Genomic DNA, 25051 nt, shown 5'->3' on the forward strand with positions numbered 1-25051 from the left:
GGTAGGGAGTAGTAAGGATGCTATTGGATCCGAATATGAGTCGTAAGTCATTAAGAATGGGCCAATAGAGTGTCGTAAAGAAAGACAAGGAGCAGATGAATAGGAAAATATTAAGGAAATAGATTTCAGGACTTGGTGTCTGATTGGGTGAAGAGCAGAGAAATAATCTCGAGTGCTAAGATAACCATTTTGACTCCAAAGAATGGATGAAAGGGAATATAAAAAGAAGAACAAATTTGGAAAATGAGAATATTTGTTTGAATCATGAATGGTGTGATTTATCTATGAAATTTTAAGTGGAAATTATCCATTTGGCAGGTAGGTGTGTGGTTTTAGAGCCCTGGAAAAGGTTTTGCAGACTTGCATTCAAGTGTCACAAGAATACATGGTATGTGAAAACATGCAACTGTACCTCTGGGTGACTTCCATACTTAGGGAGTATAGAACTTGAAGAGAAGAAAATTGAACTTTAAATAACAAAGGTATTGAATGGGCAAGTGAACAAGGAGGAAACACAAGTGTCAATGGGTGTGTACATCACACACACACACACACACACACACAGCACTGAGAAGGAGCTGACAGACTAACTTCTCCTGTTACGTGGAAAGCCAGGAGTCAGTGAAACAGAGAAGAAAGTTTTACAAAAAGAGTGCAGAAAGTGTTTCATTCATTCACTCATTCAACAATGCACTCATTATGCACCTGGTATGAGTCACCACATGCCAGCAGCAGGGGTGCAGGGTGTGCAGCACAGAAAATCCGTGCCCTCACCATGTCCTTGGACACTATTTGACATGAGCCTCCTGGAGCACTCCTAGTTCAGGGTGAATAAGAGGTACTGTGTTTATCTGGCTCAGTGGAATCAAGGAGAACCTCCACAGCCCCACTTCAGAGAACAAATTTTTTAAATTGTGTAAAACTCACTCAATATAAAACTCTAAATTCATAGGTGATGAGTTGAGCTATATCCCTGAGCCCATTCAAGTTTCACTCATCATCTGAGAATTTAAATTCTTATCCAAGATTCATTAACCTAAAAATATATCATAAGAAATTATCATTGCACACAGCTTTCAGGCACTTTTGCCTGAAAAGTGATTACTGTGTTATACTTTTTTAAAACCATTATTTTTAGCTTTAATAAAAAGTTAAAAATTAAAAGGAAATTTAAAAATCAAAAATAAAGGAGAAATCTAGATTAGACATTATTTGTTACCCTCATTTTTGCTTAGATATTTAATTCTCTGGGAATTCATGTAACCATGATATTCAGATAAAAATTTATATTGACTTTGATTCAAAATAATCTACTACTTTTTAAGGTGGTAATAATTAATAATCTACTAATTTAGCCATATATACTCTGCCCTGTGAGCCAATAACCAGACCTTAACAATACTCACTTCTTCATGCAATTATTGGGTTTTGGCCCTATTGTGTGTGTAATGTTTTATTAATGTAACATTCATGTTGTTTTAAAGAATGTATTCCTTTTATTTTAATATGTTACCTTCTTCTTCACCCCTTCCCCCTCTCAGTCTTCTAACCCAGAACTTAGGAGCAAAACTGCTGCTACTTCCTGAGATATATTTATCCTACACATGAAAATGATTGGGCAGAGGAGGGTCTGCATGTCACATCCTGAAAGAGTAGCATTTCAGAGCGCCTTTCCAGTTGTCACCATCTGTACCCTCCAGAAGTATGGTTTCAATTTTGCTCTTGAAATATGAGTCAAGCTATGTTACCAACACATATTTTTCCTTGTCATAACATTTCACTTATTCTGTAGTCTGTGGACAGTTTATAAGTTGCATCTTTTCCCTAGCCTTATTGAAACGGTATCTTCTTGCTCTTTCAATTCATTTTTCATTAGCAGAGGCAACATCAGTTTTTGTGCCCAATAAATGGAAGCATCTGGCCTGAGCATGTGTCATGAGTGCTGAGTGTTACCCCCTAGTTATTAAAGCAGTCAGATGCCACTTAGGAGAGGTGAATGTGCCAGCTCCTCTGCCTCCCTGTATGTACTTCTGTAGTCATTAATGATCTGTCCCTCACCCCTGCCCCAGGAATTAATCAAGCACGTAATATGCAGAGTAGAAACAACTTGAAGCAATGATGCAATAGACTGGAACTTAATCACTGTCCTTTCCCTATTTCATAGCAGTTTTGTAAGTTCACGGATCTGGGTTAAAAGCCCCATTGGACATTTTTCATGTCTTGAGTGGAGCATCGAGGAAGAATACAGTACCCTTAGCTTTAGTGTTCTTGATTTTGCAAAATTTTATCACAGATTAAGAAATTCTTTAAAGTTAAAAATTTTAGAGGTATTGATGAAGTCAAGCAAAATGATGAAAGCAAAATGACAAGACACCATATTGGTTTTATTAGCAAAACAATGCTTTTCTAGTGCTACTCTCATCAGAGTAAGTATTTCCATTAAGATTGATTCCTTTAGCAGAAAAGATATCAGGTCTTGTTGTTTTAAAAAATGTCTATTATTTCAAGTCAAAGTGAAATTCTTCATCATTTACAAAATACAAGTATAAAAAGGAAGGACTTAAAGAAACCAAATGAATTTTGATATCAAGTATAAACCAAACAATAAAATCTGGCATATTTTATAAGGAAATCTAGCCAGAGTAATATGAGGGGAAGAAAATAAAATGTAATAAACAATAAGAGAATCATCTTACTTTTATATAGCACATTGCATTTTATAGTATAAAGTTGATTATATCAGAAATAAATCACCAGGCATCGACCTCAAGAGTAATAACAGCCACAGAGCAACCACTGTGCTGTTTAAAACAGGCAGTGAAAAAAATATGTCACAGTCAACTGTATTTTTTGATAAAGATGACACACATAAAATATGTGAAATTTGACTCAGTTTTCCCTTTTAGTAAATACTATAGGATCTTGGAAGTCTGGAGGTTGTTACTAAAGGTTTGTTAAAGTTCGTTACGGCCTCCCTCAGCTTAAAATGTTATTTCCTTGAAAAAGCTGTGGGTCTAGTATTGAACAAACCACAAGTTTATCAACACTTATGATGTGTATTTATGTATAGGAAAAGAAAGGATTGAGACTGGAAAAAAGAGGGGAACATGAATATCTATTACATATTCCTTCCAGCTTTGAGCCCAAAATAATATAAAAGGAGATTATCAGCAAAATATGAATAGCAATAATCATCTAGAAAAATAAAAAAGAAACCAAGAGTAAAATGAACTGAATGAAAATGAAAATAGCTCGATATAGAAGAAAGTAGACACATTGAATTCAAGAGTAAAAATAATCAAATTGATGCCCCAGGTGCAAGGAAGGTAGAAAAATATTTTAGAGCTCTGAGAAACATTTGAGAGCAGAATTAAACAGGCTAAATTAATCTTTGAGCAATTTTCTTACTGGGGAAGACAGAATTCATTTTTTTTTCACCTTAGTGAATTTATTAATCTCCCCATGGGCAAAAAAGTCATTTACATTTTTTAAGTACAGAAAGATCTGTGTGGTTTCAAGCTAGCTTTATAAGATATGAGTCATCATTACAAGTGTGTGAACAATCGGGTTTTTAAAGTCCTTTAAGTCTATACTTGTGGGTGATTTTAGAAATCTTTGATACAAATCTCAATATTCACAGCATCTCTTTCCTTGGCAAAGTAAACAGAATAGAAGAGGAAGGTCAAGTAAAAGTTTTAAGGTTCTTTACTTGTTATTAAATAAGATGTGAATAAGTAATGCATTGTATTAAGTGTAGATTAATTCATTTTATATGAAAATAGAAAGTGTACTATATTTTTTCAAAATTATTAGCCCATTGTTTCTGTTTTACCAAAAACTATCTATTTAATATCCTACACATGCATACACACATTCACATGCAAACAGGTTGAGCATAAAGTACTTCTCTGTTTTGCCCCAGAAAAGAAAATCATAAATTTTCCATATATGTCAAATTAGACTATTAGCTGAGCCTCCAAATAAGTGACTGAAAACATGCTTTAAAATTAGAAATTCTGACTCCATAAAACTCCTGAAGTTAGTGGAAGATAATGTTTCAAAATTCCCAACAGACACTAATCTTCAGAATTTGGAAACAAAAAATCAGAATTCCTGAGAAGTATCAGGAATTCCTGAAACATTAGGTTAGTCATAAAATATTTCCAACATTCTTCATTCTCTTTCCTGATTATTATAGATATCTTTAAACAATTGTTTAGGAAGTAAGAAATGTTGGGCTTCCCTGGTGAATCAGTGGTTGAGAGTTCGCCTGCCGATGCAGGGGACACGGGTTCGTGCCCCTGTCCGGGAAGATCCCACATGCCGCGGAGCGGCTGGGCCCGTGAGCCGTGGCCGCTGAGCCTGCATGTCCAGAGCCTGTGCTCCGCAACGGGAGAGGCCACAACAGTGAGAGGCCCGCGTACTGCAAAAAAAAAAAAAAAAAAAAATAGAACTGCTACTTTTGATGGCATTTACAAAGAACTGTCACCTGTAGCAAATATTAAAATAACGGAAAACTCTAATAAGCATTATTAGGTAGTGTCTGCATAATGTAACATTCAGATCTCCTATCAAGGGCATGTGTTAAAATTCCAATTGAAGGACTCATTTGGCTTCCAAAACTTGTTATTTCTTGGAATACCACCAACAGGGTTTGTGTAAAGTATGTGCATAACTTATTAATATTTAATTTACCACATTGACTCACTGTTAGCCAGAGAGGGCCACAAACGCAGTCACAACATAGTTACAAGTTACAAGTTACAAGTAGGCTACTAGATAGACCACCTCTGTCCCACCTGCTCCTGTGCCAGATCCGGGAAGTGTCAACTTTGACCTTCCACTCCACAGTGTTAGTATCTCTCTCTCCTGCTTTTTACTTGGCATCTGTGGATTCCTTCCAACCAGTAACATCTCTCCATAGATTGTTCAATTTTAATTTTCACATGAAAACTATAATTCTTTTCTCCATTTTCCCAGTTTAGGCATTAATTTTCCTCAGGATTCAGGATTCAGAAAACCTAAATTTCCCAAAAAATGTTGGGCGGGAATTTCTACTGGAAACACTCATTATTTGGAGGTATGAGTATGTGCATGTATGTATGGATATGGATACTGAGTGTGTCTAATACAGGTTGTGTTCCTTCAAAGTAGCATTTTCTCTACCAATCATAGTGACATTCATCCAACGTAACACCTCCACACCTTCCCCTGCTACTCAAAGTTATTTCAAAAACCACAGCTTGGATAGTCTTTTTCACCTAATATAAAATCATTTCTTATTATTGATTAGAGAAAAGATTGAATGAACAAATGAAAGAAAAGTTTGGAAAGCTTTCAGATATTTATGAAACTGTATTTTGGTTTTAACTTTTGAATGACCTAAGATTTCAGAAGCACATTGATAAAGCTAGGTGAATTATAAATGTTTCTTGTCTATTTTAGGTAGTAGGACATCGCATTTTGTTTATATTTTCAATGATTTTATCCTTTAATGCAAAATTCATCACCTTACTGTGATAGTATTAATAATATCACTGCCAATTTTATAAAATTTTATATGGATAGGTGTTATATTTACATGTGTGTCTGTATGTTTTTAAACCAGGACTCAACTTCCTGAAATACAACCAATACTAGTAATTTTAGAAAAAAACAAACTCACAAAAGTTTCTACATTTTTATGTGAAGTCTCCTGATTTTATACAGGAAAAGTTAAAAGATTAAGAGTGCTTGAGACAAATAAAACCCACCTAGAGACTAAGTTTGGGTATACAGTACCAGTTTAGACCTCTGTGAATGTGGTCATTACCTCACATATGACAACTGCTCCACAGTGCTGCAGGAAACAAAGAAGGCGAGGCTGGGAAAAGGTAGAAGCCAATGTATTCCAAGGAAAGAACTTGCGATACACTTCTGCTACAGAAGAAATGGTGCAGAATTACCAAAACATCCTTGGCAATTGTGGAATGCTGTGTAAACCACCTTAGAACAGCTATGCCTATTTAATATGTTTGGTATATAGCATATATACCAAAATATATGAATCTATAAATCACTGGCAGTAATTCTGGTGATAATGACAATTTCTTCTCAACTTCAACTTATGGTGGTTAAATCAGTTACATTCTAGATGTCTTTACCTATTTTGATGGTGGCTCAAAGTTTACAGTGCAGGAAGATGGAACCACAAAAAAGCACAATTTTGATTTCTATGTGCACAAGAATCAGCTGAGGGCTTCCCTGGTGGTGCAGTGGTTAAGAATCCTCCTGCCAATGCAGGGGACATGGGTTCAAGCCCTGGCCCGGGAAGATCCCACATGCCACGGAACAACTAAGCCTGTGCACCACAACTACTGAGCCTGCGCTCTAGTGCCCACAAGCCACAACTACTGAAGCCTGCATGCCTAGAGCCCATGATCCGCAACAAGAGAAGCCAAGACAGTGAGAAGCCCACGCACTGCAACGAAGAGTAGCCCCCGTTCGCCATAACTAGAAAAAGCCCGTGGGCAGCAACAACGACCCAACACAGCCAACAATAAAAACAAACAAATAAATAATTTTTAAAAAAAGGAATTGGCTGAAACTCCATGTTCATTTTTGAAACAAGGACTCATCTGCTGACGAAAGTGCAACCTTATCTCTTTCCTTTTGGTCGTCAATATTTTGGGATAATAATACTTTTCCAATGTGAACTCAGGAAATGCTCGATAAAACGTATCCATTCTTGTGGACAGATGGATAAGAAATTCAACACAAATGTAAACCACATGCTCGCAAAAACATACGTCGCAGAAGGTGAATGTTTTTTAAAAATACTTGGCACATATTCTGGAGTCAGCTGTAACAGAGATGGAGTTCCCTTTGAAAGTTCCAGATGTGATGACTCTGATCGTACAATAATACAATAGCTACTTAATAAGATTGTGGCCAAGCTCTATAATGAGTTTTTGTGAAATGATAGTCATTTCCTCTCAGAATATTATTCACAGAGTTAGTAAAGTGGGTCAAACTTTGCACAAGAAGATTTGTTTCTAAATTGCCAAAGTGAGTATTCTCTGACATGAATGTACATTCTGCATTCAAGCAAAACTTGAGAAGGAAGATGATTTCACTCAGAGCACTGTTCATTGAGGGTCTAGCAGAATATTCTGCTGTGGCACAGTTTTTACTGTGGGCGTCTATTGACATCTTATGGGGCTAAAGAACCACATGAAAGGGGATGATGAGTCATGTGATGTTATGGACTGAATCGTCCCCCCCCCCGAAATTCATACATTGAAGTCTTAATCCCCACTACCTCAGAATGTGACCGTGTTTGGAGATATGGCTTCTAAAGTAGTAATTAAGCTAAAATAAGGCTGTTAGTTTCTGACCTGTGTCATAAGGAGAGGAAATTTGGACACACAGGAAGATACCAGGGATGTACACACACAGAGAGGAAACACCAAGTGAGGACACGGTGAAAAGGCAGACAACTACAAGCCAAAGAGAGAGGCCTCGGGAGAAACCAACCCTACTGACACCTTGATCTTGGACTTCTAGCCTCTGGAAATGTTTAAGCCACTAAATCTGTGGTATTTTGTTATGGCGGCCTTAGCAAACTAATATATATGTATTTAGCAGTTAGGTTAGAAAGAAACAACCTTTTTTATGCATCTATCTACTTTCACAACTCTGACTCTGCAGAAACTGTACATAAAGATTCAGGATTATGAACTAGGAGCATGAATTTTATGAAACAAATAGTCATTGAATATATCAACTGAAATTTCTGCTTTTCTAAAGATCATTGCTGGTCATATTTTAGAAGTTGGAAGCAGATGGTTAAGGTTGGTGATGTTTTCAAATGAGTTACTGTTAGAATGGGATGGTTTGTACTCCTCAAGATGCGGGGAATAGGTCTGCAAAATCCCTGAATTATAAGAAAATGAACCTTCAGAACACTGTAATAAGTGAAAGGTTTTTGACTTTTCACTTTTCTGATGTAGAAGACAGGTGTCAGCCAACACTTAGAAAAGCATAAGAAGAAAGAAAATGAAGCATATTTTAAAACAGATATACTGTGACTAATACTTCAGTAATACATGCATGAAAATAATCATTGTAACAACACAAAATAGATTTACAAAAAGATCAGAGGAAATTGTCTTACGCTATGGCTGGTTTCCAAGAAGCAAGTAGTCTCTATTTGATAAAATATTTAGGAAATATAGATGATAAATATATATACATATATACATATCTGTATATGCATATTTACTAATGATTTTAAGTGACTACTTCTGGACTTTATTTGGACTAATATTTTTAAAATATATTGTTCAAAGGGATCTCACTAGTTGAAAGAATTATAATAGTCAATTTCCTATACCACTCTATCTTTCCAATATTTTTAAATATTGAAAGATTTCTTTTCAACATTTTTATAACTTATCAACTCCATTGCAGCATAACTCATTTAAAACTCATTTAAAAGATGAGTCCATTTTAAGTGAACAGTGTAATGAGTTTGACACATGCAACCATCATCACGATAAGATATGGAATAATTCCTTTGTGCTCTTTCCCAGTTAATCCAGCCCACCTCTGGTCTTAGTCAACCACTGATGCACTTTCCATCCCTATACATTAGATTTGTCATTTCTAGATAAAGAGAATCATTCAATATGTTCTTTTGTGTCTGGCTTTACCTCTTTGCATACTATTTTTGAGATCCACCCGTATTGTTAAATGTATCAGTAGTTTGTTCCTTTTTATTGCTTAGTAATATCCTGTAGCATGTATATTACCACTATTTGTTCATCTATTCACCAGCTTATGGATATGTTTACAATTTTTGACTTTTATGAATAAAGCTACTACAAACTTTCAGGTGCAAGTTTTTACATAGACATATATTTTCATTTCTCTTTGGTAAATACCTAAAAGTGGAATTGCTAGATCGTATGGAAAATGTATGGCTAACATTAAAGAAACTGCCAGTTTCCCAAAGTGAGGGTATCATTTTACATTTGCACTGGAAATGCATAGAAGTTCCACAAACCAACACTTGCTATTGCTAACGTTTTTTTTAACTTTAGCCATTCTAGTTTGTGAGTAGTGGAACTCATTTTGCTTTGGATTTGCATTTCTCTGTTGGCTGATGACTTTGAGCATGTTTTCATGTGCCATTTGTAGTTTATCTTTTTTGAAGCAACCGTTCAAATATTTTGCTCTGTACTGTTGGGTTTATCCTCTTTTTACTACTGAATTGTATAAGGTAAGGCTACAAGTCTTTGGTCAAATATGTATTGCATGTATTTTCTCCCATTCTGTGGCTTCCCTTTTTGTTTTCTTAATTAAATCTTTCAACAAGCAAGTTTTTTGATAAAGTCAAATTTATCATTTTTTTCTTTAATGGTTAATGCTTTTGTATCTTAAAAAGTCTTTGCCTATCTCAAGGCTGAGAAGATTTTGCCCATATTTTATTTTAGAAATTTTATCATTTTAACTGTTACTTTTAGGCCTATGATTCATTTTGTTAATTTTCACATATGTCATAAGAGTCAATGTTCTTTTTTTTCTTGTCCCAGTATCACTTGTTAAAAAGTATATTCTTCATCCATTGACCGAATTGGCATTCTTGGTCACAAATCAATGTAAGTTGTATGTGTGATATATTTCTGGAGTCCCTAGTCTCAACTATTTATTTATATGTCTATCCCTGTGCCAATATTACACTGTCAAAATTACTGCCTCATTTTAATAATGAAAGACATATTTAGCTACTCTACTCCTGCAATGATCTGAAACAGACTATCTGGGAGTTACCTAGCCATGTAGGAACAGATTTGGAAATATTACCTTCAAATTAATGAGACAACTCTAATTTCCTTCAAATTACCTGTAAATAGAAAGATAAACATCCAAATTTATAAGACAGCTTCAGAAACAAGGGTTGTGGTGAGAGTCAAGCGGAAACTGTGTAGAAAAGAGGAAATGGCAGCATGAAGCCTAGAGATAATGGAACACAGGGAAAATCATCCCAAATAGGAGAGTGTCATCCTTAATGGGAAATACTTGAAACATGTCTGAGAGGTGCTATGATAGCAGTGGCTATTGGGAATTCAAAATGAAAAGAAATTAAATCTAAATTACAATCAGCCCAGGACAGAAGAGATTTAAATGAAAAGTTAAATAAGAGACATGAAGAAAAGCCAAAAGAATGAAAAAGTTATTTTAAAAAGTGGAAAGAATCACAGATGACATGGTAGCAATAGAAGATAAGAAAAGAAGATAGAATACATTCATATAATTATTCATGGAAAAAAAGAAGAAATCAATAGAATTATCTAATATTTTAAACTATTATTCTAGAAAACTTCCTGGGAATAAAAGGAGACCTACATCTATACATTGAAAGTCCCCACGGCCTATCTTAGAAAACTGATGTATCCTTATAAATCTATTGAGGGAAGGGATGTGGGAACAGATGTATATGTATGACTGATTCACTTTGTTATAAAGCAGAAACTAATTAAAAAATTTAAAAAAAAAATAAATAAATAAATATTATAGACTTAAAACAAAATTAAAGATTGAGAAAAAATATTAAGGGGATCCAGGGAAAAAAATATAGTCATTCAGAAAGGAAAGAAAATCCTGTTGACAAGACTTCTTGGCAACCATGTCCAAAGCAAGAAAACAGTAAACCAACATTTTAAAGAAATTCTGCACAACAAAGTGAGAATCAATGAATTTTATATCCAGCTAAGCCATAGTGATTTACTGAGGAGAGTCAATCTGTTGACCACTGACTTCTTGACAGCTGCACATGAAGCAGTAGAAGAATGGAGCAACATTTTCAGAAACTCAATAAAGCACACGTGGAACCAAGGATTTTATATTCAGCCAAACTATTCTTCAAATGTCAAGGCTATAGAAAAGTAGTTATAAACTTGCAGGATCTTAAGAAATACTCTATTCATGAAACTAACCTGAGAAACCCAATAGAGGATGAGCTTCATCCAAGAGATTACTGAGAAACTTCAACAAAGACAGATGAATTTAATATGTGTGCCTACGTTTCTGTCAACTTGTTACACAGGTAAATTCACACAACCACTACCACACAACGAAGATACAGCTATCACATCACCACAAAGATGAGCCACGTGCTAACCCTTATCAGAGACACCTCCACCATCTCTGATTCCTGACAACCGTTCATCTCTTTTCCGTCTTATAATTTTGTGATTTAATAAATGTTTTGTAAATACAGCATGGGACCGGCTGAGACTGAGTTTTTCTCCCAACCACATAAGATCTCTGAGATACATCCAAGTTACCGAGCGTATCAATAGTTTGTTCGTTGTTATTGTTGAAGATTCATATGGCTATACATTTGAGCCTCTATATTTTCAGGTTTTGAATCCAGGGATTCAACCAACTGCAGATCAGAAGTACGCAAGACAAAATAAAAATTCCAGAAATTTCCAAGAAGCAAAACTTAAATTTGCCACACGCTGACAGCTATTTAAATTGTATAGCATTTACACTGTATTAAGTGTAAGATCTAGAGATGACTTAAAAATATACAGGAGGATGTGCATGAGTTATATGCAAATACTACACATTTTATATATGGGACTTGAGCATTAGTGGATTTTGGTATCCTTGGTGGTCTTGGGACATGGGACAACTCTATCTCACTTTGTTCAACTATTGAGAGACATTTTGGCTGTTTCCAGGTTTTGGCTATTACAAATAAAGCTGCTATGAATTGTGTGTATGTTTTTGTGTGGATTTAAATTTTTATTTCTCTGTGATAAATGCTCAGGAATTAATTTGCTGATACACAGTGAGTGTATAGTTTTTTTTAAGAAAATGCCAAAATATTTTCCAGAGTGGTTGTGTATCATTTTACATACCCACCAGCAATTTACAAGAGATTGAGTGTCCTCACATCCTTACCAGCATTTGGTGTTATCACTATTTTTAGTTTTAGCCATTCTAATAGATATCCAGTGATTTCCCGGTGTGGTCTTCATTTGCATTTCCCTGATGACTAGTGATGAGCATCTTTTCATTTGCTTGCCTTTATATTCTTTTCAGTGAAATGGATGTCGCCTATGTTCTAAAGGGATTGTGTGCTTCTCACTATTGGGTTTTGAGCCCTTTTTCAGATATGTGGTGTTCGTATATTTTCTTCCAATCTATAACTTTTCCTCATCTTCATGGAGTCTTTTATAGAGCAAAAGTTTTTAATTGTGATGAAGTCTAATTTAACAATTTTATTTTTTTTTATCCATCATGCTTTTAGTATCACATCTAAGGATTTTCACCAAACCCTAGTTCTCTCTCAAAGATTTTCTCCTATGTTATCAGCTAAAATTTTTATAATCGTATATTTTATATTTAAATCTATGATCCTTTTTTACCGAATTTTTATATAAGATGTGAGATTATGCCAAGATTCAATGTCTGGTTATAAATTTCTAATTGCTTAACACCATTTTTTGAAAAGACTATTCATTCTCCATTGAATTCTTCTACATTTTGTCAAAAATTCATTGGCCATACTTTTTTTTATACGTGTAACTGATTCACTTTGCTGTATACCTGTAACTAACACAACATTGTAAATCAACTGTACTCCAATAAAAATTTAAAAAAAAGAAAAATGACTTCATTCTAGCTTTGTGAACCTTGACATAACACCTAACACTCTGGGCTCCTGCTTCGCCACCAGCTCAACGGAGGCATGTGGAGGACCCTCCAGCTCTTACACTCTCTGATGCTGCTGCTGGCTACCAAGCCAGTTTTTATCACAGTTTCTGAGAAGAACCAAGCTGGGTTTTATCACAGTTTCTGAGAAGGTACCTAACCTTTCTGAGGTTTCCTTATCCATAAGAAAGAAAATAAAATTGGGAGAGGCCATTCTGAGCAGTGAAAAAAAATGAACTGTGGATTTAGGCAGACAGACAGTCTCAGTTCTTAGCCCTTGTGACCTAAAGCCAGTTACTTGACCTCTCTGATTCTTATTTTCTTGACTTGCAAAATGGAGATAACAGTGTCCGTTATAAGGATTGTGGAAGCATGTCGCTCATGCCATCTTACAGTAGGTACAAAATAACTATCATTTTGTTCCTATATCACTTTCAGCAAATATGAAAGAAAGGGATGTGAGTATGCTGAAATGTCTGTAAAAAAAAAAAAAAGTAAACTCTTCTGATCAACACTGCCCATCTCTGTGGTTATCGTCGATGTTCCAAAAGACTGAGGTTAAGAGGCTACAGGGAGCAAAGAGCACCAACCACAAGAAGCACGGTTCAAAGCAGGAAAAGACGTGGTCCTGACCATGGTCCTGCCGGACACCATCTCAGACGGGCTCTACGACAGCATCAGGAGGCCTGACGAGACAGTTTGGGCCACCGGCCGGCAGGCACGAGAAGTTCCCAGGCCGGGAGACTTCACCATGACGGTGCAGCGAGCTCCTGAATCTCAAGGCAGCTCAACATCATACCTGAGACCTGGTCCCGAGGCAGTGCAGGAGTAAAAGGCGCTATTTTGAGGAGCAGCGTCAGCTTTAAGTTAACCACAGGAAGAAAGCCTCTTATCACATGTAAACATTTACAGGTTTCCACAGCTAGCTCTAGGGCACCGTCATCTGAGGGGAACAGGGCGTGCCCAGAAGGAGCTCAGGCAGGGGCCCCTCGCACACTGGGGAGAAGATGCTGCACTGCCACCAGTCTCAGCCAGCACGCTGCCCGTGTCCCCAGCCTCCCCCTGGGCCAGGTCCAGAACACATGACCCCAGCTCAGGCTCTCAGGCTCCAGAAGCTGGTGTAGACAGCAGCGGGTTTCCTGGACAAAGACTCATCGTTCATAACACAGCAACGGACCTGTCTGCGCCTCGGGAGGAGAATGTATTTTAAACCTGGAAGAGTCATGATTCTGAGATGCTCCACATGTTGTCATCTTTGCCTTCTGCAGACACGGGGCTCCTCCCCTTTGAGGGGGGCCCCTCTGGCTGTGGGCTGTGCCCTCCCTGTTGGCGGAAATGTCGGGGGGCAGGCAAACAACAGGCCTGTGACTTGGGTTGTGTCCTGCACATAAACACCTGGGAGAGCAGAGCCAGGACTGTGGCAGTGGGGAGTGTGTACCTCAGGAGGTGCTGATGAGACAGCTTGGCTATACAGAAGGATTCTGGGTGTGCCAGCTCTAGTAGATCCAGTAGGCAACTCTGGACCTCATAACTTCCTGCCCTTGTTTGCCACTCACCACATCCCCAAGTCTAGAGGTTTGGCCCTTTTCTAGCTATGGCACCTCACCAGGGAAGTCAATGCTACAGGACCTCCGGGAGCCTCGTGGTGCTAAGGTTGAAGACTCTAGTCGGAGAACATCCTTGTGGTGAGGTTCTGTTCTCACGACAGCCTGCAATCCCTGGGAGTGGCTGCACATGGCAGGTAAAGGGGGCGAGTGGCTTGGGCACCTGTACCCCACTGAGGAAGCCAGGACCCTTCTCATCTGCAGTGGCCGCGTGTAGGAGAGAGGGGCAAGGCGGCACATGTGAGAAGCAAGCACAGGCTGGCAGTGGACACAGGACTCTTTCCCGCTGCAGGACAGCAGGGGCCAGGGCCCGAGGCTGGACTCCTCTAGGGCACAGATCGGGTTTTGCTGCAGGACTGGCTCGGCTTTGCTGGTTCCAAGGACTCAGTTCAGCCGTCTTCTACCGTCAGACAAACTGCGACAGGTTGGGGACCTTGATCTTCAGATCGCCAATGTTGATAATCCAAGGCATCTCCGGCAGGCCGATGTTTTTCATGGTGGACGCTGCCCGGGTGGGTGCTGCTGGAAGACCACCCTCGGATTTCTCCAGCCTGTTCTGAGCTTCAGTGTGAGCCATGATTTCATTCATGTTTATTTCCAGCACCATCCTACCCATCACCACCTCCTGAAGAACGTAGTGCCCCTTATCCATATGGAAGATCAAATCCAATTCACAAACATTTTCGAAACACTTGTCCAGAGTCTCCACAAAATCCTGGATGAGGTCCAAGATCCCACGTTCACTCTCTGATGAATCCCCACAAAATACAAAGTAGAGGGTAGCATCATGCCAATAAATCAGTTTGTAGTCAGACCCACCAATCACACTTCCACCCCCCAAGAACTTACAGATGTTGTCATCCCTTTTGAGAGCTAGATGGAAGATCTTTCGAATAATCTGCTGTTGAATTTCTTCTGGGAAACACTGGTAGAAGCTGACAAGCCACGGCTTCCTGTGGTTATTGAAAACCAGGATTGCCTGAATCATCTTTGCCCGCCACAGTCCTTTCACCACCAGCTGCTACCAGAGAGCCTCTCCTTCCACTACAACCTGGTCATACTTATATGGAACCATTTCTGGGTTTTTATTCTATTTTATTAATATGTGTATATACATATATATATATGTGTGTATAAATTTAATTTCATTAGTTGTTATTGGGCTGTTCATTGGATGAGTTGGAGTAGTTTATACACTTTTCACGGAATTAATCTATTTCATCTAAACTGTCAAATTTATGTGTCTAGGGTTGCTCAGAGTATTCTCTTATTCTTTCAGTGTATGCAAACTCTGTAGTGTGATCTTTTGTTTCAAGCTGATAATAGAAATTTCTCTCCTCTCTTTTTATTTGTCAGTCTTGCTGGAGTTTTGTCTATTTTATTGATCTTTTCAAATAAAAACTTATGTTTCATTGACTTTTCTATTGTGTGTCTGTTTTCAATTTTATTGATTTTTGCTGGTTTTTTTTTTTCTCCTTGACTATAGGTTTATTTTGCTCTTCATCTTCTAAGTTCTTGAAGTGAGAGCTTAGATTATTGATTTGGGACTTTTCCTTTTTTGTCTGTAAGCATTTAGGGCTTCAGATTTTCATCTAAGCACTGCTTTAGCAGCATCCCACAATTTTTGATGTTTTGCTTTCATTTTCACTAAGTTCAATGTATTTGTTAATTGTCTCAAGACTTCTTCCTTGACCAACAGATTATTTATGTGTGCTGTTTTAGTTGCCAGGTGTTTGGGGATTCTCCTGATCTCTTCCTGTTCTTGGTTTCTAGTGTTATTCCATTGTGGTTAGAGAGAACACTCCATGTGATTTCAATTCCTTTAAATTTGTCAAGATTTGTTTTATGGCCCAGGAAAATATTTATTTTGGCATATGTTCCATGGATGCATGAAAATAATGTATATTCTGCTGGTGGTAGGTAGAGTGCTTTATAAATATTGATTAGATCCTTTTGGTTGATGGTCTTGTTGAGTTCTATCCCTGATGATTTTCTGTCTAGCTGTTTTGTCAGTTGTTGAGATGGGGTTTTGAAGTCTTCGGCTATAATTGTGGATTTGTCTCTCTCCTTTCAGTTCTATCAGTTTTTGCTTCACAAGTTTTGCAGCTTGGCTTTTTGGTTCATACAAATTTAGGATTCCTGTGTCTTCCTAGTGGATTGACACTCTGTCTCCAGTGATTTTCTTTGCCTTGAAGTCCACTTAATCTGACATTAATATAGCCACTCCTGCTTTCTTTTGATTAGTGTTTGTGTAGTATATCTCAGTTCACCATTTCACTTTCAACCTACACATATCATTATATTTGAAGCAAGTTTCTTGTAGATAGTCAGTAGTTAGGTCATGTTTTCTTTTTGTTTTTTAAATCTATTATGCCCACCTCTATCTTTTAATTCAATATATTCAGACTATTTACATTTTCTGTAATTAATGAGAAGTTTTAATTTTTTTCTGTTTGCTCTCTCTGTTTTTCATTTGTTTCTCTTTTTTCCTATCTTCTTGTCAGTTCCTTAAACTTTCTTTAGAATTTCATTTTGATTTATCCATGTTTTTAAGTGTATCTGTTTCCATAACTATATTAGTAGTTACTTTGCATATTATACTATATCAGCATAACTTACAGTCTACTAATGTCGACATTTTATGTGTTTGAGTAGAGTATAGAAACCTTACTTCCCTTTATGTCCATTTACCCTTCCCCATGTATAACATAATTAGCTTTAATTTTTCTTCTACATAAACAGAGGACCACATTACACAGTTATAATAATTTTTGCTTCAAACATTAAATATAGTTATAAAAATGTAAGAGAAGAAGGAAAGTCTTATATTGACTCATGTTTTTGTTCATTCTCTTCTTCCTTCTTCCTTCCTGGTGTTGCAAAATTCCTTCTTTTATCATTTCCTTTCTGTTTAGAGGATTTCTTTTAGTCATTCTTTTACAGTAGGTCTACAAGCAATGAATTCTCTTAGTTTTCCTTTCAATCTGAGAATGTCTTAATTTCTTCTTCATTCCGGAAAACATTTTCTCTGGATACAGAATTCTGGGTTGACTTATTTCAGCACTTGAAAAATGCAATGCTACTTCTTTCTGGCCTCCATGGTTTCTGATAAGAAATCTGTTATCATTCAAATTGTTTCCTGTGTTTCCCTCTGACTGCCTTCAAGATTTTCTTCTTTGTCTTTAATTTTCAGAAGTTTAACTATGATGTGTCTTTAGATTTAGCCTTTTCAGGGTTCACTCAGCTTCTTGAATCTGTAAGTTTATGTCTTCTGCCAAATTTGGAGAAATTTAATCCATTATTTCTTTGAATTCTCTTTCTCCTCTCCTTCTGGGACACTAATGACATGAATGTTAGTTTTTTTGTTATAGCCCACAGGTCCCTGAAGCTCTGTTCACTTTTATTTTCACTCTCTCCTATTGTTCTATCATCACATACACTTTTTCTTCTGTTAGACTATCCACTGACTTTATTTTTTGGCTATTGTAGTTTTCAGTTCTAGAATTTCCACTTGATTCTTCTTTATATCTTCTGTTTCTTGCTGATAATGTCTATTTTTCATTTGTTTTGAGGGTGTTCACAATTACCTGTGGAAGCTTTTTAATGAAGGCTGCTTTAAAATCCTTGTTAGATAATTCTAACATCTGTGTTATTTCACTGTTGACATCTAATGATGTTTTTCTTCATTCAAATTTAGATTTTCCAGGTTATTAGTATAACAAGTGACTTTCTTTTGAAATCTGGACATTTCACATGCTGTGAGACTCTGGGTCTTATATAAGCCTTGTATTTTAGCAAGCTCCCCCTGACATAACTCCATTTGGGGAACAACTCCACCTTGTTACTGCCAAGTGAAATTAGATGCAGATTCTCCATTAGGATTCTGTTGACAACTTGAAGGGTGAGGGTCCTTGTTAATGATGGGACTCCACTGACACTGGGAGGAAGGTTGGCCTCATATTCTCTGAGAAGTGGTTAAAGACCTGACCCTCCTCTAGGCTTTCTCTGACACCAGGTCACCAGGTGTAGATGAATTCCAGGTCCCCATGTCATTTTTACCAACACCACAGGCTCCTCATTACCACTGAGTATGGACAAAGATCCTGTTTCCCCCCTCAGCCTCTGACACAACAATGGCAGGTGGTTTGTGGTACCTTGTTACACACCTAGACTCTCCACTCCAGTTGTGATGATGGGTAAGACTTGGCCACAGCTTATTCTGTGGTGCTTGGCTGGAGTAGAACAGTTATTATCTAAGTTTTTGTCTTGCTAGGTAGCACTTTTCCTGGTATTTTGGCTAGAGAGAGCATGCTTTTCTTGGGTTTTTTTTTTCATCTGTTCCCATTGGCATTGTTAGGATGCTAGCTTCCCCAGTCCCAGTGTGGGATAGATGAGTCAGAAAGAAAAGGTCAGGGAACTCAGCATTCTTTGGGTCCTAAGCTCCCTATCCAGTCTGCCTTCTTCTCTCCAATTTTCAGAGTCTTCTTATGTTTTTCAGTATATAATATCCAGGGATTTTAGATGTATTGTACTCAGTGGGAGGAATATGGAAAGTATGCTTACTCCATCTGTTGTCCTCAATGTCCTTACCTCTTCCACCAACTGTTCTCACTAAAAGACTAATAGCCTTAATCAAGCTTATTTTCTCTGGACACATTTCTTCATCTGCTGCATTCAAACACAATTAAATTAATTCAACATTGGTAAATGGTTTTCCTTGCTTGGTTAACAAAATGAGCATTTACTTTGACTTCAGCCTTATTTCAATATATTAAATTTTTTAAAGAAACTTTGTTTCAATGAGATATTCTATTTTAAAATGTCCAGTTTTTCTGAAAATTGCTTTTCTGTGCATGGGACTATTATAAAGAGTGCCTAATCTAATAATATTGATGTATATAGTATTAGTTTAGCATAGCTACAGTGTCACTGAATAATAATAAACACAATGCTTTGCCATCTAATTTGATAACAAATAATTCACCTCCCACTCTTTCTTAAAAACACAACATTCAAACCCAACTTTCTTTCCTTATTTTGACATGTTGAGTATGCACTGTTAATAAAAAAATAAATAATTATGCTATGTCACAGTAATGAGCATGACATTCAAAATGCTGTTAAGTTATAATTGGATTGCAGTAATTTGTAGTACACCAAGTAGCAATCAAAAGCAAGCCTTGTCACAACTACTCAGTGCTGTTGTTATAGTGTGAAAGCATCATAGACAGTACAACCAAATGAGCATGGTTGTGTTCCAATAAAACTTTATTTACAGATACCAGAATCCAAGACCAGAGAGAAAGAAACTAAACACATAAGAATACACACTGGATGTGAAATTTATGCAAATGTAATCTATCAGGAAAAAGTACTGTAGTGGTTTCCTCTAGGAAATGTAGGGGAAAGGGACTGACTAGAAAGGGGCAAGAAAGGACTTTCTTGAGTTACAGAAATACTCTATATCTTGATTGGGGTGTTGGTTACATGAGGGTACACATTTATCAAAACATTAAACTGTACACTTAAATCTGCGCATTTTAGAGTATGTAATTATATTTCAATAAAACATTGAAATATAATGATAAACTATATTATTAACACAAATGGAACAACTTGAATAGCCTGTATATTGAATAATAGTATTGTATCTATGTTAACTTTCTTGAGTTTGGTAGTTGTATTGTGGTTATACAGGGGATTATACTTGCTGATAGATACATCTGAAATATTTAGGAGTATAGTATCATGATGCTTATAAACTACCTCTTAAATAGTTTAGCCAAAATATGTGTGTGTGTGTGTGTGTGTGTGTATAAAGAAAGAGAGAGGTTGAACAAGCAAATGTTTCAAAATGTTAATAACTACAAGCCTCTTAGATAGCCCCATCTAACAGAGGGCAGACAGCAGAAGCAAGAAGAACTACAATCCTGCAGCCTGTGGAACAAAAACCACATTCACAGAAAGATACACAAGATGAAAAGGCAGAGGGCTATGTACCTGATGAAGGAACAAGATAAAACCCCAGAAAAACAACCAAATGAATTGGAGATAGGCAAACTTCCAGAAAAAGAATTCAGAATAATGACAGTGAAGATGATCCAGGACCTCGGAAAAAGAATAGAGGAAAAGATCGAGAACATGGAAGGAATGTTTAACAAAGACCTAGAAGAATTAAAGAACAAACAAACAGAGATGAACAATACAATAACTGAAATGAAAACTACACTAGAAGGAATCAATAGCAGAATAACTGAGGGAGAAGAACGGATAAGTGACATGGAAGACAGAATGGTAGAATTCACTGCTGTAGAACAGAATAAAGAAAAAAGAATGAAAAGAAATGAAGACAGCCAAAGAGACCTCTGGGACAACATTAAACACAACAACATTCACATGATAGGGGTCCCAGAAGGAGAAGAGAGACAGAAAGGGCCAGAGAAAATATTTGAAGAGATCATAGTCAAAAACTTCCCTAACATGGGAAAGGAAATAGCCACCTACGTCCAGCAAGCGCAATGAGTCCCATACAGGAAAAACCCAAGTGGAAACATGCCGAGATGCATATGAATCAAATTGGCAAAAATTAAAGACAAAGAAAAATTTGAAAGCAGAAAGGGAAAAACAACAAATAACATACAAGGGAATTCCTATAAGGTTAACAGCTGATTTCTCAGCAGAAACTCTACAAACCAGAAGGGAGTGACATGATATACTTAAAGTGATGAAAGGGAAGAACCTACAACCAAGATTACTCTACCCAGCAAGGATCTCATTCAGATTCGATGGAGAAATCAAAAGCTTTACAGACAAGCAAAAGCTAAGAGAATTCAGCACCACCAAGCCAGCTCTACAACAAATGCTAAAGGAACTTGTCTAAGTGAGAAACACAAGAGAAGAAAAGGACCTACAAAAACAAACCCAAAACAATTAAGAAAATGGTCATAGGAACATACGTATCGATAATTACCTTAAATGTGAATGGATTAAATGCTCCAACCAAAAGACACAGGCTTGCTGAATGGACACAAAAACAAGACCCATATATATGCTGTCTACAAGAGACCCACTTCAGACCTAGGGACACATCCAGACTGAAAGTGAGGGGATGGAAAAAGATATTCCATGCAAATGGAAATCAAAAGAAAGCTGGAGTAGCTATACTCATATCAGATAAAACAGACTTTAAAATAAAGAATGTTACAAGAGACAAGGAAGGACACTACATAATGAACAAGGGATCAATCCAAGAAGAATATATAACAATTATAAATATATATGCACCCAACATAGGAGCACCTCAATATATAAGACAACTGTTAACAGCTATAAAAGAGGAAATCAACAGTAACACAATAATAGTGGGGGACTTTAACACCTCACTTACACCAATGGACACATCATCCAAAATGAAAATAAATAAGGAAATAGAAGCTTTAAATGACACAATAGACCAGATAGATTTAATTGATATTTATAGGACATTCCATCCAAAAACAACAGATTACACTTTCTTCTCAAGTGTGCATGGAACATTCCCCAGGATAGATAACATCTTGGGTCACAAATCAAGCCTCAGTAAATTTAAGAAAACTGAAATCATATCAAGCATCTTTTCCGACCACAACGCTATGAGATTAGAAAAGAATTACAGGGGGAAAAACGTAAAAAACACAAACACATGGAGGCTAAACAATACATTACTAAATAACCAAGAGATCACTGAAGAAATCAAAGAGGAAATCAAAAAATACCTAGAGACAAATGACAATGAAAACACAATGATCCAAAACCTATGGGATGCAGCAAAAGCAGTTCTAAGAGGGAAGTTTATAACCATACAAGCCTACCTCAAGAAACAAGGAAAATCTCAAATAAACAATCTAACCTTAACTTAAAGGAACTAGAAAAAGAAGAACAAACAAAACCCAAAGTTAGCAGAAGGAAAGAAATCATAAAGATCTGAGCAGAAATAAATGAAATAGAAACAAAGAAAACAATAGCAAAGATCAATAAAACTAAAAGCTGATTCTTTGAGAAAACAAACAAAATTGATAAACCATTAGCCAGATTAATCAAGAAAAAGAGGGAGAGGACTCAAATCAGTAAAATTAGAAATGAAAAAGAAGTTACAACAGACATCGCAGAAATACAAAGCATCCTAAGAGACTACTACAAGCAACTCTATGCCAATAAAATGGACAACCTTGAAGAAATGGTCAAATTCTTAGAAAGGTATAACATTCCAAGACTGAACCAGGAAGAAACAGAAAATATGAACAGACTAATAACAAGTAATGAAATTGAAACTCTGATTAAAAATCTTCCAACAGGGCCTCCCTGGTAGCGCAGTGGTTGAGAGTCCGCCTGCCAATGCAGGGGACACGGGTTCGTGCCCCGGTCCATGAAAATCCCACATGCCATGGAGCGGCTGGGCCCGTGAGCCAAGGCTGCTGAGCCTGTGCATCCGGAGCCTGTGCTCTGCAACAGGAGAGGCCACAACAGTGAGGGGCCCGCATACCACAAAAAAAAAAAAAAAAAAAAAAAAAAAATCTTCCAACAAACAGAAGTCCAGGACCAGATGGCTTCACAGGTGAATTCTATCAAACATTTAGAGAAGAGCTAACACCCATCCTTCTCAAACTCTTCCAAAAAATTGCAGAGGAAGGATCACCCCCAAACTCATTCTATGAGGCCACCATCACCCTGATACCAATACCAGACAAAAATACTACAAAAAAAGAAAATTACAGACCAATATCACTGATGAATATACATGCAAAAATCCTCAACCAAATACTAGCAAACAAGAATCCAACAACACATTAAAAGGCTCATACACCATGATCAAGTGGGATTTATCCCAGGGATGCAAGGATTCTTCAATATATGCAAATCAATCAATGTGATACACCATGTTAACAAAGTGAAGAATAAAAACCATATGATATCTCAATCGATGCAGAAAAAGCTTTTGACAAAATTCAACACCCATTTATGATAAAAACTCTCCAGAAAGTGGGCATACAGGGAAGCTACCTCAACTTAATAAAGGCCATATACGACAAACCCACAGCAAACATCATTCTCAAAGGTGAAAAACTGAAAGCATTTCCTCTAAGATCAGGAACAAGACAAGGATATCCACTCTTGCCACTATTATTCAACATAGTTTTGGAAGTCCTAGCCATGGCAATTGGAGAATAAAAAGAAATAAAAAGAATACAAATTGGAAAGAAGAGGTAAAACTGTCACTGTTTGCAGATGACATGATACTATACATAGAGAATCCTAAAGATTCCACCAGAAAACTACTAGAGCTAATCAATGAATTTATTAAAGTTGCAGGATACAAAATTAATGCACAGAGATCTCTTGCATTCCTATACAGTAATGATGAAAAATCTGAAAGAGAAATTAAGGAAACACTCCCATTTACCATTGGAACAAAAAGAATAAAATTCCTAGGAATAAACCTACCTAAGGAGAAAAAAGACCTGTATGCAGAAAACTATAAGACACTGATGAAAGAAATTAAAGATGATACCAACAGATGGAAAGATATGCCATGTTCTTTATTGGAAGAATCCATATTGTGAAAATGATTATACTACCCAAAGCAATCTACAGATTCAATGCAATCCCTGTCAAATTGCCAATGGCAATTTTTACAGAACTCGAGCAAAAAGTCTTAAAATTTGTATGGAGACACAAAAGACTCCAAATAGCCAAAGCAGTCTTGAGGGAAAAAAACAGAGCTGGAGGAATCAGTCTCCTTAACTTCAGATTATACTACAAAGCTACACTAATCAAGACAATATGGTATTGGCACAGAAACAGAAACATAGATCAGTGGAAGAAGATAGAAAGCCCAGAGATAAACCCAGGCACCTAGGGTCAACTAATCTATGACAAAGGAGGCAAGGATCTACAATGGAGAAAAGACAGCCTCTTCAATAAGTTGTGCTGGGAAAACTGGACAGCTACATGTAAAAGAATGAAATTAGAACACTCCCTAACACCATACACAAAAATAAACTCAAAATGGATTAGAGACCTAAATGTAAGACTGGACACTATAAAACTCTTAGAGGAAAACATAGGAAGAACACTCTTTGACATAAATCACAGCAAGATCTTTTTTGATCCACCTCCTAGAGTAATGGAAATAAAAACAAAAATAAACAAATGAGACCTAATGAAACTTCAAAGCTTTTGCACAGCAAAGGAAGCCATAAACAAGATGAAAAGACAGCCCTCAGAATGTGAGAAAATATTTGCAAACGAATCAACGGACAAAGGATTACAGGCAAAGGATTAATCTCCAAAATATATAAACAGCTCATGCAGCTCAAAATTTAAAAAAAAAAAAACCAATCCAAAAATGGGCAGAAGACCTAAATAGACATTTCTCCCAAGAAGACATACAGATGGCCAAGAGGCACGTGAAAAGCTGCTCAACATCACTAATGATTAGAGAAATTCACATCAAAACTACAATGAGGTATCACCTTACACCAGTTAGAATGGGCATCATCAGAAAATCTACAAACAACAAATGCTGGAGAGGGTGTGGAGAAAAGGGAACCCTCTTGCACCATTGGTGGGAATGTAAATTGATACAGCCACTATGGAGAACACTATGGAGCTTCCTTAAAAAACTAAAAAAAAGAATTACCATACGATCCAGCAATCCCACTACTGGGCACATACCCAGAGAAAACCATAATTCAAAAAGA

The 25051-nt window shown here is 36.9% G+C and overlaps 1 protein-coding gene across 1 annotated transcript; it reads right to left on the bottom strand.

The window, feature by feature from the left end:
* Positions 1 to 14416: 14416 nt before the first annotated feature.
* Positions 14417 to 15388, bottom strand: LOC308629979 (AP-3 complex subunit sigma-2-like). The gene has a single exon (XM_081258390.1). It carries the CDS (start codon positions 15298 to 15300, stop codon positions 14719 to 14721), a length of 582 nt encoding a protein of 193 aa, XP_081114516.1. The 5' UTR covers positions 15301 to 15388; the 3' UTR covers positions 14417 to 14718.
* Between the last annotated feature and the right edge of the window lie 9663 nt (positions 15389 to 25051).

This window comes from Mesoplodon bidens (assembly GCF_964165515.1).
Source record: "Mesoplodon bidens genome assembly, chromosome: 16".
NCBI classification, from domain to species: domain Eukaryota; kingdom Metazoa; phylum Chordata; class Mammalia; order Artiodactyla; family Ziphiidae; genus Mesoplodon; species Mesoplodon bidens.